We start from the raw sequence: 18,542 nt of genomic DNA on the forward strand, positions 1-18,542 counted from the left end.
TGGCAGGGGGTTGGAACTTGATGATCTTTAGAGTCCCTTCCAACCTTGATGATTCTGATTCTAAAACACATTGTGTTCCTGCAGAGCACATTTTACAACAGCTCTGTTCACATAGTGAATATCCATGGATGGGAAATCATCTTCTCTGTTTATATCTGCCTTTGCTAACTTTAATCTTGCATTTGGATAATTTTTCATTATCCTGTTTCTCCCAGTTCTTACAGATTTGATAGGGTTTGTCCTTAATGGCAGTTTCTTCTTCTGTGCTCTCTCATGTTAGTCTTTGTCTTCCAATAAGGAAGCACCAAGCCCAGGACAGTGCCCCAAGCAAGCTGAGGGACTGAGGTGGCACCTCTTAATTTTGGTGTTCCTTGCCTCCTGAACTCCTGCATCTTATCTGGACATCTTCCTGGTGTAGCTCTATCACCAGCTGTTATTTTGGAATATCCACATTGTCCCTATCCCTGGGGGCTGCCCAGGGGGGTGGTGGAGGCACCATCCTTGGAGGTGTTAAAAAAAAAAAGGGGTAGACATGATGTTTCATAAGATGGGTTAGTGGTTGGGGCTTGTAGGGTGGATGGTTGGGCTTGATGATCTTGGAAGTTCTTTTCCAACCTTGATGATTCTGTGATTCTGTGATTATTTGTACTTCCCTCAAGTTTCAGAGCTTTGGAGTTAATACAGTCCTGCAAGTTACTGAAACCATAGCATCTTTTTGAGATTACTGTCACACTTGAATAAAACAAGTGGCAGAGTCATTTCTTGGTCATTTTAATTGGACATAGTTCCTTTGCTGCTTGTCAAATCAATCTGACATGTACATCCACTGTCCTCAGTGCCCAGACCCTGCTGCCAGTTGCACTCGATGTGATTTGGTTCTCAAGTAAGTTCATCTGTTGAAAGGCTAAATATGAGGTGGCTTTATGATATGAGCTTAAAGCAATACTTTTACTCAGTGAATCCTTCTTCAAAAACAAACCCCATATCTCTAACATCCTTCCCAAAGCTTGAGGAGCATTTCTTACAGCTATGATTGCCTCTGAAAGCAATACAAGTCATAAATCCTCATCTGCCCCAAGCTGAAAAGGGCAGGTTTGCATCTGCCCATTGGCCTCTCCAGCCCACAGAAACGTGGTGACCACTCTCCAGGCCCTGCTGTGTTCTTCTCCAGAGTGAAAAATTCACTCTTGTTTTACCAATAGTTGTGTTTTCTTTGACCTATAGCACAGGCATGTGTACAGGCACATGTAGGAGACAGGTATTTCCTGACCCAGATGATCTGATGTCAGACAAAATTAGGAAAGATTATGGCCTTGGTGGGATAGGAATCAGTTTCTGTTGTCTCACTAATTACATCTGCCTTGGCATGTAGACTGAGCTCTCTCTGAGGGAGCAGTGAAGAGTCTCTGGGCTCAGCCTGGGGGTGCTGGCCACGTGTGGGGCCCAGTGGCAGTGGGGAAGGCTGGGGAGGAGAGGCACTGGAGGTGTGACAGTCACTGTGCTTCATGCTGGGAGTCTTTCAGGAGAGCTTTGGCACCAAGTGCTTTAGCAGTGCAGCCCCTGACCCCAGGTGGGTGGGCATGCAGGGTCCCAGGCTGCCCTGGCAGACAGGTTTGAGAAGTCAGATGACTATAGATGCTGGAAGCCCAGGCAGGTAGAAACCACCAACTAACGGGTAACACTGAGCTGAGAAAACCCACTGCAGGAGGGTGCCCAGTGTTTCTGAGCACACCAGCCACAGGACAGCCCCTCCCTTTGCCCCAGAAATAGCACCCATCCCACCACCCAGGGTCCTCACCTCTCACCCTTCTTACTGGTTGCACTGGGAACCAGGGCTGTTGCTCCAGCCAGCCCTGCTGGTCCCACTGCAGGGCTCTCCAGAGCTTCAGCTTCCCACCCTCACATCACCCACCCTTTGCATTCTCTGCAAAACAGAAGGCAAAGAACAAGCATGTTCAGCTCCTTATGGCAGTGCCCAAAGGTTCTCTATCTAAGATAACATCACTGGAGAGAGCCAGCACCAGTTCTCTTCACACAAACTATTTCCCAGAGGCGAATGGCAAGGGGGAGAGAGAGAGAGAGAAAAACAAGTACTGACAGTTTACTGTGGGAGCTCAAAGAAAAAGTGGACAAAGCTAAAAGAACTCCAGCTCTTTGTTCACATTTAATCCAGTTCAGAGCACTCACTGGTGCATACAGATTTACTTTCCATGGCTGACGGAGCTGGGTATGGTCATTTGGTAAGAAGCAGAGGATCTAGGATTTAAATTTTCTACCCTCCAGGCTCTTACTTTTTAGGAAAATTCAGCCTATTACACATATAAAGTTTTTATCTAATGTAAGAAGTGTGAGCTGCTGGCTAATACCTTCAAAGAAATAAATCCTGATCTTGAAAGGTGAAAAACATTCTGTTTTTAACACAGACCAACTGTTTCAGTGGTATAGCACTTTTCCTGGAGAATGGAACCAAAGGAGAGACTGAGGACCCCTGTCCCTGTCCAAAGAATCCCCTATTTTATTTTCTTCCTCCTCTTTTTAATTCCCATCCTGAATTTCTAAAAGCACTGATTTTTTAGAGGTTACTAGAACAATGGAATGGCATTAAAATGCCAACGTCTACATATTTTAATGCAAAACAAATAGTCCAAGCACCTCATATCACAGTGCAATGAAACTATCAAATCACCATTGCAGCTTTTTCCTTTTGCTGAGGACAGGCAGTTCAAGTTACATGTAGCCTGTTTTCTAAAGGCTGTAGAGTCAATTCATCTCTGGCTGCAGTTGCAAACCATCTCACTGAAAGACAGCACCATTGAGGAGGAGATGAGAACCAGAACTGACCCAACAAAGGGGGTGTGAGTCCAAGGGAGAGAGGCTGGGTTAGGACAGGCAGAACTGGGAGGGGAAGTTCAATGGCAGAGAACAGAGGACTCAAATTGGGTAGATGTGTTGGGGCAATTATAGCACAAAGTCTTGGAAACCCCAGCAAGTGCAAAGAGCAAAGGCAGGGTTAGCCAGGACATCTTAGCAAGTGTTGTCTACAAAAAAGTAACAACAATAAATGTGGCACAGCATGAAAAGACAAAACTCACTCTCATCCTTCTGCCCCCTCCCGTCCCCCTCCAGGCATTTTTGGTTGCCTCAGGAGGACCCCTTGGGCTCTGCTAGCATTGCTCAAACTTCTCATCCTCAGACAAAACCAGACCTTGTTACTCCAGCTGCTCATCCCCAGCCTCACTGAGACCAGGACACCAGCAGCTCCTTCTGGTTGGCTTCATGTGGCCTGGAGTGGGACACCCACACACGACACGAGGCTGCCTGGCTGCTCCAGCTGCTGCTCAGCACCTTCCCAGGGCACCACTCACCCTCTCAGAGATCACCGGCTGTAACTGGGATGTTAATGAAACAAACCAGCAGACAGTTGAGGCTATTTAACTACACTTCAGGAAAAAAGCCCCACCTGGGTCGATGACCCCAAGCCATGATGTGTTTTGTGAAATGGCCCAAGTCAATGCAGTGGGTCCTGCTGGAAGGCGAGTGAGAAATGTTTTGTTGCAGGTTTGAACGTGGCACCAGGAGGTAAGAGCAGCCACTTGAACAAGGGCAGTGATTGAATTAAGGCTGAGAAATGTATCCCTGGCTAGTTTCAGGTTAAAAAAAAAAGAAAGAAGAGAGAGCTTTAAAAAAGGTACAAATGAGGCTAAAAGAATTTATGTTATTTTTCCGGTTTCTGTGCTATAACTCCTTTTCCATCTCCTCATCTGTCTAACTGTACTACCTTATGAATGAGTGAGCAATAAAAGAAGTATGCAGTGGCTGAGAGAGAAACTGAAGATAACAAGATAATGCAAATCGTGAGCCAAGGCTTGAGCAGAACTGCAAGTCAAGATGTAGCTCTGAATAGAAAAGTTTGTCCCATCTGAGGTTCAGGGCAGTCATTATATATTAGATAATCATTAGCATGAACAGCTATTACTCACACCTACTACTATATACTATACTAACATCTAGCTACTATACTATACTAACATCTATTACAATATACTATTTTAAAATAGTAGCACAACCTCTGACCTTATATATATGAAGTTCAGATCTGCCCAACCCTTGGGCCTATACTTTTTAGGGGTCTTCATCCTGTCTTCAGCCCACACGTGCTGACACTTCACTCATAGACTAAAATAAAAATGAGGCTATTTTCACAGAATCACAGAACTATTGAGGCTGGAAAAGACCTCAGAGATCACGACGTCCAACCTATTACCTAACATTTTACTGCCTTTGAAATCCCTGCCTTCATTGCAAAGGGGCAGAGGAAGAGCAGTGAGTAAAGCAGCAGCTACAAACTACCCCAATTGCTGTCACACCAGGTGACACAGGAACAGCCTCCAGACCAAAAGGTGTGAGAAGGATAAGCTGCTACCTGCAGTCTCTAAATTACTTGCTTTAAGGCTGACAAGGACAGGATGGAGCTGCCTCCACCAGTGTGGTGTGCTGGGCAGGACCTGCTGCCTGCACAGTGTAGGACGTGCTCTTTCTCCTGGCCACCCCAGTTCATGTGGAGATTTTAGACCTGCAGTCCCAGCACACATCTAGCCTTCAGGCTGGCCTGAGCTCCTTCAGGGCAGGCTGCCATTGGCAGCAGCAGCCAGGGATGGTGTCTGCAGGGTAAGTTTTCCAAACATCCACAACTGAAGTGGGAAGGGAGGTTGTAGTAAAGGGTTAATTCATATACCTGTATCACTGACCTCCCTCCAGCCTTCAAGGCTGCCCAGGTTTGGAGCTGCAGTGATCACTGGGGCTTCTCAGGGGAAAAATGATGTGGCCACTCCCTGAACCCAGGTAATCCTGGCTGGGCTTCCCACTGCTGGTGTCTGCCAGGTTGGGCAGAATGTAATCACCAAAGTTATTCTGTTCTCTTTCAAGCAGAGACCAGAGGGAAATTAATGGCTGGAATGAGGTATGTTTGCTAGCATTAACCCAACGTAGCTGCTCAGTGAGGTCAGCACAGGGCTCAGGACAGACAGCAGGTTCTAGGCTGGTCTCCAGCTCTCCTTGCAAAGACTGGTTGGTAAACAACAGCAGGAGGGTGAAGGATCAAGTTTCAAGGGATGTGAAGGTTGAAGGGAAGATGAAGGTTGTAATCTTCAAAAGGAAAGTAGTGACAGCTCAGGGCATAAGCATGAGAGATCCCTACAAAGAAGAGCACATGGGACAGGGTGGAGCAAGCCATGGTGTTGAGATGCTTTTACAGTATTAAGGAGGTAGGAAATTTTAAACAAGAACTGATGACAAAACATGAAACCAATTCTTCAGCTTCACTCTCACCCTTCATGCTCTTAAGACAGACCTAGGGAGTTTTTTTTGCGAAGGAGCTGAGATATTTTGATGCTCCATTATCACATGAGAGGAGGCAAAACATTTCAAACCCTCCAGAAAGCGTGAAGAACTGAAGTTTACATTCTATCAAACTAATACTTAGATTTCCAAATTGGAGCATTAACTTGCAACACTTAGAACAGATGATGCCTGTAGGAATTAATAACCATCCACTCTCCACTGTTTGCTAATGACAGACCAACAGGAGGATTAAGCAGTGATAGAGTTTATCTGCTTGTTCACACCTTGCACCAGCTTGTCTCATTTTTCAGGTAAAGGTGTGATTTCCTGCCAGTTCCTAATTTCACTGCCATATGCCAAAAACTGCAACACCAGACCAATCTGAAGCACTGTACACCTGTGCTGCAAATGGATGAGAAGAGAAGCTGTGGTTAAGGAGGGTCCCATTCTGCCTTTGGTCCATTGACTGTGAAATGAGGCCAAGTTGCATTTGCTGCTTAACTCAAAGTGCAGATGTGGGATCAGCTTTGGGGGCAGAGCTCAGCTGACTCTGGTGGGGGGGCTTGTAATCTGGGACAACAGCATCACCAGGCAAGCAAAACCCACAGCTTTGGTGGGAATGTGGCTTATACCTGGTGGCCACTCCTGCTGGAGAGCAAGCCTGCCCATGCTTGCCATTCAATATGCATTAATGCATCAAATAACCCTGTCGTGTGTTTCCTGAAGAGCCTCAACTTGTATTAATGCATCATCCTTTGTTCTTCCAAACACAGATTCTGGAAGAAAACATGAAGTTAGAGTGCAAGTGCCACGGGGTGTCGGGATCCTGTACCACTAAAACATGCTGGACAACCCTGCCTAAATTCAGGGAGCTGGGCTACATCCTCAAGGACAAGTACAACGAGGCGGTGCAGGTGGAGCCGGTGCGGGCGAGTCGCAACAAGCGCCCAACCTTCCTCAAAATAAAGAAGCCCCTTTCCTACCGCAAACCCATGGATACAGACCTGGTGTACATAGAGAAATCTCCCAATTATTGTGAAGAAGACCCTGTCACAGGCAGCGTGGGGACCCAGGGGAGGATGTGCAACAAGACAGCCCAGCAGTCCAACGGCTGCGACCTGATGTGCTGCGGCCGCGGCTACAACACGCACCAGTACTCGCGGGTCTGGCAGTGCAACTGCAAGTTCCACTGGTGCTGCTACGTGAAATGCAACACGTGCAGCGAGAGAACAGAGGTTTACACCTGTAAGTGACACCTCCCTGCCCACCAACACATTTGCACATGCACTCAACATGCCTACAAGCTGTAGGGAAGACCTGCTCTCCCAGAGGACGCGCTGACGAGCGGAGCCCTCTCTGTTCTCCTCATGTTTCACTGCTCCCGGGGATGCACATGGCAGACTCTTAGGAAAGTCAGGCAAGAAGCAAAAAGAAACCAACCCCACCCTGAGCCACCTGACACACAATGCAGAGAGAAAAGGATCATCTTGGTTAATCTGCACCTCTGAAGCAAGAAGCATTGACTGCCTGGTGAAGAGGCACCACCCAGAGAGACATCTCTGAGCGTGGCAGCAACTCCTGCTTTGCAAAAGAGATGGTCAAGAACTTCAGTGTCTAAGGAGCAGGGAGGGGTAGAGGAGGAAACCTCCCCCAAGGGCTTTGCCAGGCTGGGATGGACAGTGCCCCAGCACGAGCTGCCTGTGGGAGCGTGGGGATGACACAGATCTGGGCTCCTCCACCTGTGAGAACCTCCTGCTGGTCTTGCCCATCCTGGCACCGCTGGGAGCAGCGAGTCGAACTGCTGATGTTTTCTGTGGACACTGCTTGATCTGCCTATTTGTGTGTGTGCTGCAGAGCTGAGCACAGGGACTCGGGACACTCGGGCATAAGAATAGCAATATTTAACAATTTATTCAGATAAAACTAATATTAATTTATTTAATTAAAAAGAACTCTGACCGATATTTTGGGAACTATTCTGCAATTAAAGTAGATAGCTGGCTTTGTGGAATAATTTTGTAGAAACAGCAAGGGAAAACTGGAGCTGTATATATTATTCTTAACTAGGATATTTCTATTAGTTGGACTTGCAGGATACGTTCTACAGTACTAGATGTTTAAGTACAAAAGCTGGCATCTTTATATATATATATGTATATACACAAACACACACTGTTGGTTTTGTTTGGGGTTTTTGTTGTTGTTATTGCTTTTTGGGGTTGGTTTTTTTTTGTTGTTGTTCGTTTTTGTTTGTTTGTTGTTTTTGTGGTTTTTTTCCACCTGTTTGCTGCTAGTTGTCTGGAACAGAAGTCACGTGGTAGGGGTTACAAATCTTTACCAGGTTGTTGTTGTTTTTTTTTCTTCTTCTTCCATTAAAGACAGAAGCATTAATAAAATCCTGTTTGGAATATGCCTAAAAATAAGAAAATCCAGACAAACTTCCATCTTTTGGAAAAATCAACCATAGGATAAGAGAGTATATTTTGTAAGAGACTATTTTTATATAAATATTTTATTTATACTACGTCTGCTTGTTCAACCTGTACTTTTTCTCAAAACAGGCATACAATTTGTAATTCTTAGGCTATTTAACAGAGAAAGGCTAATTAGTCTGTGGACACAGCAGCAGCAAGCTGGGTACATTCAGCTGCCACTGGTGGATGTGTCCGAAAACAGAATGAACTTTCTCTCCGGATGTGTGTACAAAACTGGCTCTTTTTTTTCCTGCAGCCCCATCTGCAGAATATGCAAAACAAGAGCAGGGTATGTAGCATCGATTTTGTCACATGGCTTTGAATTCATGATTGGTATTAACTGGATGCTCATTTATCCCATTCAAGAAAAAAATAATAATAATAATCCGAATTAGCTTCCCACATGCGTCAGTCATTAAACTGTGGTGTTATGACCAGCAAATGTGCTGTGTGTGCTGTCAGTTAAACCTCTGCATTGTGCTACTGTCAACTTGGATTTGAATCAGTGGAAGACTGTAGACTATGACTGTAAAAACTAGCATGACACACATCGTCTGCTTCTCATAGATGGGATACAAAGCTTACTTTTTTGTCCAGCTCTTTTTTGGCATTTACATTCTTTTCCCCCCAAAAGGCCAGAGAGCTCAAAAATTCAGAAAAAAAACCAACATCTAGGCAAATTTAAAGACTGTTTTTCAGAGACAGTTGTTTTTCAGAGCCCAGCTAAGCCATTTTGTGCTCCCTTTATGGTATTTCCTTTTTATGACTGCGAATTTCTTCAGATATTGGAGTGGTGAATAATACTCTGTTTTTAGAATCATTCTGTTCCTCCTGTTTGAGTCATTTGTGACCAAGAAAAGAAATAATCAAATTGTATATTGTTTTTCCTTGGGTAAAAACCACGGCCCAGTGCTACTGATGATCCTGCAGGTTCTGTCTGGGAGAGATCAGATTAATTCCTTCCTCCAGCCTAGAGGATCTCATGCCTTTCACAAGGCTGAGGGGCAGCAGTGCAGGGACCGAGCCAGCCTGGCTGCTGGAGGTCACAGCAACTGCTACAAGGAGCTGATGATCCAGATACACCTTGTGTCCATTGATCTTTCTGAGGCAAAACCCCCCACCCAAGTCTGCAAAAACAGGGAAAGTGTTCTGAGAAGAAGTGAAGTTGTTCATTTTTTCAGCTGACGACAGTTTTTCAGCTTGCAAAGTTCAGTTCTAGCACCCGGGCCTTTCAGAACCTGCCTGATCGTGGCCTGGTTGGTTTCTTTTTAACTCACTTCTTCTACAGATGTTATTCATGTAGGGACACAAGCCCACGCAGTTCCTTGTCCTAACCATGTAAAATCAGGATGAAACACACCATTTCTTTGCAGAGCTGCCACTTGACACAAAGTAGAATTTTGATGCCATTCAGACACCAGCACGAGATTGCAAAGCAAAAGGATTAACTTACTTTACTCCCTACCTTATGACTTGTTAATATAAAGCAATAGAAAGAAATTCCTGGGGGGTAATTGAGTCACTACTTTTAGTTCTTCCAAATTCCACATGTCAAGAATTGATAAGTCTTAAAATGAAGTGGAAGTATATGCAGCATGGATGTTAATTACAACACTATAATATGGCTAAATAATTCAGAGCTAGCATTTAATTTTGGAATCTTTCTTCCTTCCCCCAGTTTGTATTGGTTTTTTACTTAGTGGCTACCATATCATAGTCAAAAGTGTGTTTTCTTCACTGATTAGAGTTATTTTACAAACTATTACTTTTGCAGCATGTTTTGACCATAGAAAAGTGATCTGTAAAACTCCTGCTTCCTGTATATTTCAGTATGCAGTGATGTGCAATGTACAGCTAGCAGATTAATTACTGAAGGACAAATATCATTAAACAGTTTTACTCACAATAATAAAGAACTGGATGCACAACTAAATGAATTTGGTGCAGATTTTCCCTTTGGGTGACAATATTGTTGGTGATCAGTGCATTTATGAGAGAAAAGGTCGATTTGGTTGACAACTGGACTATCAGTTTGGGAACTAGGAGCTAAAATGCAAGGAAAAGCAAATGCTGCATTCAACTGGAAAGGATTTGGAGATTTGGCTGTGTCATCTCAGATAGGAGAGGTCTGGCCCATCCGATTCCACCGCGAGTCTGGAGTTAATTGGTCATTCTCTAAATGGGTTTGAATGGCAGGAAGAATAAACAGGAGCAGGAGAAAAGATTTACGATTTGGTAGATATTCCTCCCCCCGACAACAGCTTGTTCTTTGTCCTCAGGGATAGAAGAGCTCTGTTTTGACTTGGTGAGGAACCACACAATGGCAGTGAAATGCACACAACTGCAGAACAATGCCAGGCTCAAAAGAAAATACATCTTTTCATCTCCGCCAACCAAGGGAAGCGCTCGATTGCTGCCCACGGTAATAACCTGGCCCAGGCTTTTAAAGAAAACACACATTCAAGGAGCAGGAAGAGTGAGAGAGCAAGCATAATTGCAAGTTGGGAAGCTGATATTTCTGAAATCTCACTTCCTTATTTGACAGCAGGACAGGGTGGTTCATGGGGATGAAGCAGTTCTGCCCTGGGATTCCTCGGCGAGTTTTAAGGATGTTGCCTCTTGGCCTTTTCAAAAGGACTGAACCTGAAGATAATTAGCTTGAATACTCCAAGTACTATATGAAACATGAATCAGTGAATGATTAAGTTTTCTTTGCCATGTATGCACAAACCTAATGGAGATTTGTCTTTGAACAGTGCTAATTAAACTGAAAACGTCCTTAAAATGTACACTCAAGTGGCTCATTTGGTGAAGTTACTGGAAGGGTACAGAGTTGCTTAGAAAATGCAGACACTGGACATGTACCATATTGCACAAGGTTCTTAATGAAAGATCTCATGGATGACAAAACTGTTTTTAACTGACCATGCTTAAAAATCAATGTATTGCATACAGGAACATGACAGACTGCAGACAGGGAACATGTCATTCAAATTAAGATTCAGCATTAAGTATTTCTGGCAGCATTTTTACATTGTTACAGATCTCAGGAAACATGCACTGGGAAAGTGCACAATGAGTGTATTAACTAATACAGCCCCTGCCCCAAGATGTCAATGAACAAGAAGCTCTCCAGCCCTGCTGCTGGTAGCAAGACTAACCTGCGGGCACAGTGACCAACATGCCCAGACAGGGCTGCCCAAATCTGACTGATACCACTGCTGTCAATCGACATGGGTACAGTCTGAGCCAGGCTGGAAGGCTCCAAAACTGTCCAAGATTAAACCAAGTGCAGGAACTGTATCACACAGCAGAACTTCAAGTGATGAAGCTCATCTGGGTTCCAAAACATTCTCCCTTAATTCATGGTTATCTTGGATAGCTGTCACCATGGTAAATGACCTAATTTGCTAACCCCATTCACATTCTTCTGTTTAATATCATAGCAATAATTCCTCAAGGGTGGGTTATTTTAATGTTCAACACAAATTAAGGGAATCTTTCCTCTGGAAGCAATTATTAACTTATAATTAAATAAAAATGATGAAGAGATGGACCTAGATCTAAAGGACTTCAGGTGTTTGAAGAAGGATATCAGATACCAGACGTGATGGTGTAACCCCCTTAAGGCTTCTTTTGATGCCTTGGAGTTCTATGAAATTACTAATGTTTGCATTTTGGTGCTATTACATATTCATAAATTCATCAATCTCGCATATTGTGTGATTTGCAGCTGGGAGCTCAGGAGCATGTCCCAGAGAAATCACACTCTAAGTGCAGCACAATATATTTATTACTCACTACTGGTACTCTTGGGTTCACATGATTCTTCACCTTGATCTTTTATTTTTGTTAGCAAAGTCACTGCATCCCCTTCCTGCCAGGAAAGATGCTGCTTGGTACAGAGCTCTGATGTCTCTGGGAGAATGTGAGACTGGATTTAGCTCAGAGAAATGCTCCCAGGATGGTGTGCATACACAAAAAAACCAACCATGAGGAAGAGAGGATGGTGTCAAAACTGCACCACTCACCTGTGGTTATTCACACACAGCCAGACCCTCTCAGCACAGAAAACCTCACCCTGGTTTTTGTGTCTCTGCTGCCCCTTTGCATCCTTTCCCACATGGTGGATACTGCACCAGACCCACAGCTGATTCTGTGGTGCTGACACCAACAGTTCCCTAGCACCAGCACAACACCAGCAGCACAGAAACCCTGTGCAACTCCAGTTTGTAAGAACACACTGAAGCATTTCTTGGGAACCAGACATTGTGCACAACTTCCTGCCACTGCAAGTGCTTCGCTCTCCCATCCTCACTGGCAGCCCTGCCTGCAGGGTGCACGTGCTCCTTGATTTGTTCTCTGCAAGCACTTGGAGTTGCAGCTCTGCAGGGTGTGTGTAAGCTCTCCAACCCATCCTCACCCACACAGGTGGCTCATGTGTCTTGACTTTCCACCTATATGTGAGCCTACAATCCAACAGAGGAGGAGGACTCTCCACGTGAGAACCATTCATCCTCTCAAACCTACCTTTACATTTCCTATCAATACCAGAAATGTGGAATTATTCCAGTTGTCTCTACCACGTCCTCCTAGCTCACCTTTTCAATATCATTGAGAAAGCTGCATTGAAGGTTAATTAAAACAAAGCTAAGGAGAGTGGACCAGAAGAGGTGATTTGCTAAACTTGAGCACCAAACTGTAACAAAACCTGTGGAGAAAGAGAGCTGAGTTTTGTTCTTCCTCAGGCAGACTCATCAGTCTAAATGGGGCTTCATATGGACTGTATCACAGACAGTGCTTAACAGTACCAGTTAATCACATTTACTCATCGTTCACAACCCTTTTCCAGTCACTAATGTTTCTTATTCCCTCAGTGTTTCTGGGATTGCTTCACTCACACGACGCCAGCACACACTGCTCTAACTATTAAGATCTTACAAATGAGTTTGGCAGGTTCCTTCCTGGGTCCTTTAGGCCATTTCTCCTTTTATCCTGAAATCCTTTCTTTATTTACACAATAAGAGCCCATAAAATCTGTAACACTCTTAGCACTTCAGTGGCAGAAATCCCCCAAACTTATTTTTGGCCCTTGTAGGACTTAGAGAATAAATTAAATCAAAATCCATTAGAGAGGTTTCTGGTGTTGTCCAAGAGTTTATGTTTTATAATCACACACTTTGACTCATTCTCAGCAGTAGAGCATAGAAATGCTCCAAGTGATGGCAACAGTATCTTGCAGGAAACTAATTTCTAGGGAGAAATTCTAGGGGAGACATGAAAAGGTTGGACACTAAAAGGAGATTCTTTAGTGTGAGGGTGGTGAGAGCCTGGCCCAGGCTGCCCAGGGAAGCTGTGGCTGCCCCATCCCTGGGGGTGTTGAAGGGCAGGTTGGATGGGGCTTGGAGCAGCCTGGGCTGGTGGGAGGTGTCCCTGCCCATGAAGGGGAGTTGGGACTGGACAATTTTTAAGGTGCCTTCCGACCCAAACCATTCCATACTTCTATGATTCTACCAAAAATCCATCAGCCTGCTTTTTAGTGTGGTCTGAAAAAAGCAGTTCATCAGACAAGAACTAGTCTGATTAGGACACAGATCAAGAAACTTGAAAGATCAAGAAACTACTGGCCTGTTGCAGATAGGGTGCAGCCCAGAAATACTTTGGAAAACAAACAAATCATATAAGGAGGAAAACCCCTGGAAAACTCAGTGCCCAGAAGGTATCCAAGAACACAGGAAGGGCTGGGCTCCAAGGCCAGAGCTGAGCCCTGCTGAGGTTGCCTGGTTGTTCCACAGCTCACACTGCACGTTCATGTGGCTCCAGCCAAATTCAAATGTCTATTCCATTGCATCAGCCAGAAACCTGTTCTGTGAGTTGTTCTTGCACTTAAATTCTTTCTTAGCAGCTTCTCTTTTGCACGTGGGGCCATGGAAAGATGCACTGCAGACAGCACATCTGTCCACACGTAGCTTATTTTTGAAATTACTTAAAATTGAACTATTTTAAACTGCAGAGGTTATTAAATACCTGACATCTTGAGAAAGATGTTAACAAAGAAGGGCAGAGAAGATGCAGGGCAGGTAGCAGAGTTAGACCATAATGCCATCTCACAGGACTGGAAGATCTAGAATTTATAACCACAACAAAAAAGTTCTTTCATGTTTTAAAAAACAAGACCTGGAGAGTTCCTTTTGGCCTTCTGAAATGCTGTGGTGTCAAGCTGTGGACAGTTCTGCACTGACCCTGGCCCCACGCAGCCCCTCAGCCCCAACCACAGGCAGCAGGAGAGGGGTGACCAGGGGGCACAAAGAGGTCTGTGGGGGGCAGGACTGCAGCCTGGAATTCCCAGCCCTTTGCCAGGCCATTTTAAGGGATTGGAGCAATGTCTGGTTTGCCTCCTTTTACAAAGTACATACCCAGATTGGAGAGTTTTGGAAATGTATTCCCTGCGTGCAGCAGGTTCCCTGCCTGCTGTGCGGAGCTGTAGGGAGGAGACTCCTTCTGTCCCTCATTAAATGCCAAGCACACAGTAATTAATAAACCCTCCCATTAAGTATGAGTCATGAGCCAGGGAAAGTGCAGAAACCTGGACTCATGTTTGGTCTCCTCAAGTCAAGTGACTAACAAGGCCAAGGAGGTAGCAGAGTAGGCTCTGCAGGTCAGCAGGTGAGGACAGCTGAGCTGCAGGGGAACCAGCAGCCTCTGGCTCCTGAAGCTCAGTGCACAGCCTGAGGGGCTCCAGGAGGCCAGGACAAGTTGCTGTGATGTTTTCTCACCGAAAGAATCCAAAAAAGTCAACAAATACTCTAATGGAAAGGGTTTAATAGGAGAGTGCTAAACCAGACTGCATTTTCTGCCACCAAAAGAGGGGGATGGAGGGTGACTCTGGTGGGTCAGTGAGTTCTACCAACTGAGAACAAATGGTGGGAATTGGAATAGAAGCTAAAAATCAAAAAAATGAATGGATGAAAGCCTTTCTCAGAAGTTAGAAGGGCGACTTTCCTGCTTCTGTCTCTATTTTTGTGCTCAGCTTGGGTACCAGTCAGAATATTTTGATGCTTGCCCATCTTCACTTGCAGGCCCCATGACCTGAATTCAGATTAAATAGTAAAGCAGGAGAAACTTCCCAGAATATATATTGTGTTTATTTAGGCCAGACCAACTTGGATGAAAGTGCAAAGTCAATCACAGCCTCAAAGGAAGCTGGCAAACTGTCAGAGCCTGGGCACATCCTCACTGTGCTTCCTCCATGAGAAAGGCCACGGTGAGGGGCTGAGAAACTCTTTGCAGTTCTACCACCACGTTGGTTCATATCACAACAAGATGAGATGAGGTGATACCCAGACCCTAATGAATGACTGCACAGCAAAGTTGTCATTTTGATGACTTGTTTGGGCAGGAGTGGTAGTGGCTGGGGGGGGGGGTTTTTTTTCTTCATATCACAACAAGATGAGATGAGGTGATACCCAGACCCTAATGAATGACTGCACAGCAAAGTTGTCATTTTGATGACTTGTTTGGGCAGGAGTGGTAGTGGCTGGGTGATGGATTATTCTCCCTTTCTCCTGCCACAATGACATCTGCTTTATTCACAGATCAGCCACCAGTTGCTACAACAACGCCAGGGTGCTTGAGAAAATGTTGCTGAGCTGCTGAGAGAATCTTGGCTGCCCATTAGCAAAGTGTTCACTATGCAAAACCAAACAGCCTTTGGTTTTGTTGGAGGGAAGAAGTCAAAGCTCTGCAAAAAAAAGTAAGAATGTCAAAAAGAATTTACATTCAAAAAGCAGAGAAGGGGTTTAACCCATGATATCACCATGATTCAAAAAAATCCCCCTGGAATTCATTAGTGAGACATTAGGCCTGAAGAATAGAGAAAATAAATAATGAGTTTTAAAAGGAAAGAACAAATACACTTTTCTTTGAGCAGCTTGTTGTCTGCAGCATTTTAACATGTCCATTGCCCCTTCACTTTTCCTGTTCATTGTCTTAGGTTTTTACACAGTAATCCTTTGCTAATGGGGTTGTATTTATTTTTATTTATTCCTTTTCCTTCTCCTTTAGCACTTGGAGGAGACACTGGGTGCTATTAAACCATGCTAGGAACTGATCTGGCTGCCAGTAAAGCCCCTTGCTCCCACTTCAGTTGAAAGTGAGAGAACCTCACACTGCAACATCTATTCCTTAGAAAGCCAGAGATTTGCAGGCATTTGTAGGAGGAAGAGTTTGTCCTCCAGCCAAGGAACACGTTTGAGAGCCAAAGCTGAGGAAACAGGAGCCAGGCTGGGAGCAGGTGAATGTCCCCCCGAGATGGGAGGTGTGGTTGGCACAGTGAGGATACACAGCCCAAAGCACTGAGATCTCCAGCTGCTAAAGTAGCTCCTCTGTGGAAGATCTGTCCTGCAAGGCTTGGGGTGAAATTCCTCCCATTTCTAGGGCAGTGCTGCCTGTCACCTCCCAGGAGAGCCCTGCTGGGCTGCCTGCCACTGACAGGGGTGGTAACATCTGTCGGGCAGCATCTAACACAGAGCTGTTTCCCCTGCTCCCCACCCCATTTCCCCTCGAAACAGAATGGGTCTCTCTGTCTTGGGCATCATTTTTCACCCACCTCAAAGTTAAGTGAATATAATTCTTCATTTGTTTTCCAAATGCCTCAAACAATTTTCTTGCCTTTGTCTCCCCAGCAAGTTCAGATCGATTTTACAATGTGTTGTACTTCAAATTTAACTTCATTAAATGTTTATAACATTAAGAGACTAATGACATAAGCCCTGTCTGTGGTATTTATGGGCTTTATGAAGAGGCTGAAGACCTAAAAGGACCGAAGGTTAATTCCTTGAGAACTAATTTCAACACTTATTCTTATTGGTAAAACACCAACTACTACTACTATTCCAGGGCTATCATGTTTGTTAATTAAACTGCAAATTTGTCCATCACAGTTACCATTGGAGTTGAAAATCTAAACCCAGCCCATGACAGATCACAGGTGTATTGTCTTTTTGTCACTGCAAATTGGTCCCAAATGTTAATCTAATGATCTAGTTACAAACTGAGCTCAAGAAATTTTAAGTTACTGATTACTGAAAGAACAACAGCAAAAAATTGTCAGTACCCATTTTATACATCCCAAATACATCTTATAGTCCCCTCCTTTACTGGGGAGGCTCACTGGATCATTTATGCCCACAGTTTAATGATTTGCAATAGGCATTTTCATGTCGTGATTTAATTAATTCACGTTGTGAATTAATTTATTTCCTAAAAATGCATCTTGCCTTACCAAGAGGTACAGATAACATCTTCATCTGCAAGGAACAGGATCAGTTTTGACAGAGTTATGTTTACAAACATGAAATTTATCACTTCTTTTTTTAAATAGCACCTGTGTACACCTGGAACAAGACAGTAGCTAATGATTTATGTCGGGCAGTAACAACGGCTGTTTTTGCTGGAGCTCTGCCATAACTTAGTGTCTGTTACTCTGCCCTATTGGGTCAAGACAACACATCAGTCAAGTAAATCACTTAAGTAAATTATTGAGAACTTAAATTGACTTTTTCTACATAATATGTAATTACTTCCTTGAACCAACATTCCCTTACATCACCGATCTAAAAAGCTTTCTATTTATTTTTTAACTGAATATTGATTGAATTTAAATTACAGCCAGCATGTCCTATTTCTCTGAAGCTCAGATTCTAGGGAGCAAACTTGCCAACAACTCTGCCAGCCTTTGCTTGCAGTTCCTTTTCACTCACATACCCACCTGGCTCTGCACAGCGAGCTCAGAGCTGCAGGTTTGCCCATTACACAAAAAGGAGCCTGATGCCTCCACTGAAACCTGCTGTGCCAAGATACTTGAAATTAAACTGGTGGGAGGCCTGGAGATGCTAAGGGATCCAGCAGTACAGGGAAAGATGCAAGATGAGTTTGCAACCTTAAGTTCTTACCTAGCTGTTGTGAAGCAGTGAGGATTTTTGCTGGACAGTTGAAGCCCAGAATTTCAAGTGCAACATCTCTGCTCTTGTGAGTGTCCACGTGGAGCCCTGTGCCCAGTCCTGGAGCCCCCAGTGTAAGAAGGGCCTGGAGCTCCTGGAGAGAGTTGAGAGGAGGCCACGGAGATGATGGGAGGGCTGGAGCAGCTCTGCTCTGGAGCCAGGCTGGGAGAGTTGGGGTGTTCAGCCTGGAGAAGAGAAGGCTCCAGGGAGACCTTAGAGCACCTTCCAGTGCCTGAAGGGGCTCCAGGAAAGCTGGGGAGGGACTTGGGACAAGGGCAGGGAGGGATGGGACAAGGGCAGGGAGGGATGGGACAAGGGGGAATGGATTAAAGCTGGAAGAGGGGAGATTTAGGTTGGACATGAGGAGGAAATTCTTTGGTATGAGGGTGGTGAGAGCCTGGCCCAGGTTGCCCAGGGAAGCTGTGGCTGCCCCATCCCTGGCAGTGTTGAAGGGCAGGTTGGATGGGGCTTGGAGCAGCCTGGGCTGGTGGGAGGTGTCCCTGCCCATGCAGGGGGGTGGGACTGGATGATCTTTAAGGTCCCTTCCAACCCAGACCATTCCATGGTTCTATGATTCCAGGGGAACTAGAGGGATCTAGAGCCCCATGAGCTGTGTGTGGTACTGACTACCCCTATTGTCCTGCCACAAGTCTAGGAGAAACAGCAAACATGCAGTGATTTCCTGTGTCATTACAAAGAGACAGCAAGAGAGATGCTGGCAGCTCCC

At 44.8% G+C, this 18,542-nt stretch overlaps 1 protein-coding gene across 1 annotated transcript in view; it reads left to right on the forward strand.

The window, feature by feature from the left end:
• Positions 1-6,690, forward strand: part of WNT7A (wingless-type MMTV integration site family, member 7A) — a 35,654-nt gene extending 28,964 nt beyond the window's left edge. Inside the window, exon 3 of the mRNA XM_010007864.1 lies at positions 6,114-6,690. Coding sequence (XP_010006166.1) covers positions 6,114-6,593 — 480 coding nt within the window. The 3' untranslated portion in view covers positions 6,594-6,690. The remainder of the gene's footprint in view (positions 1-6,113) is intronic.
• The last annotated feature ends 11,852 nt before the right edge of the window (positions 6,691-18,542 follow it).

Source organism: Chaetura pelagica, unplaced genomic scaffold (assembly GCF_000747805.2).
Source record: "Chaetura pelagica isolate M959 unplaced genomic scaffold, ChaPel_1.0 scaffold432, whole genome shotgun sequence".
NCBI classification, from domain to species: Eukaryota; Metazoa; Chordata; class Aves; order Apodiformes; family Apodidae; genus Chaetura; species Chaetura pelagica.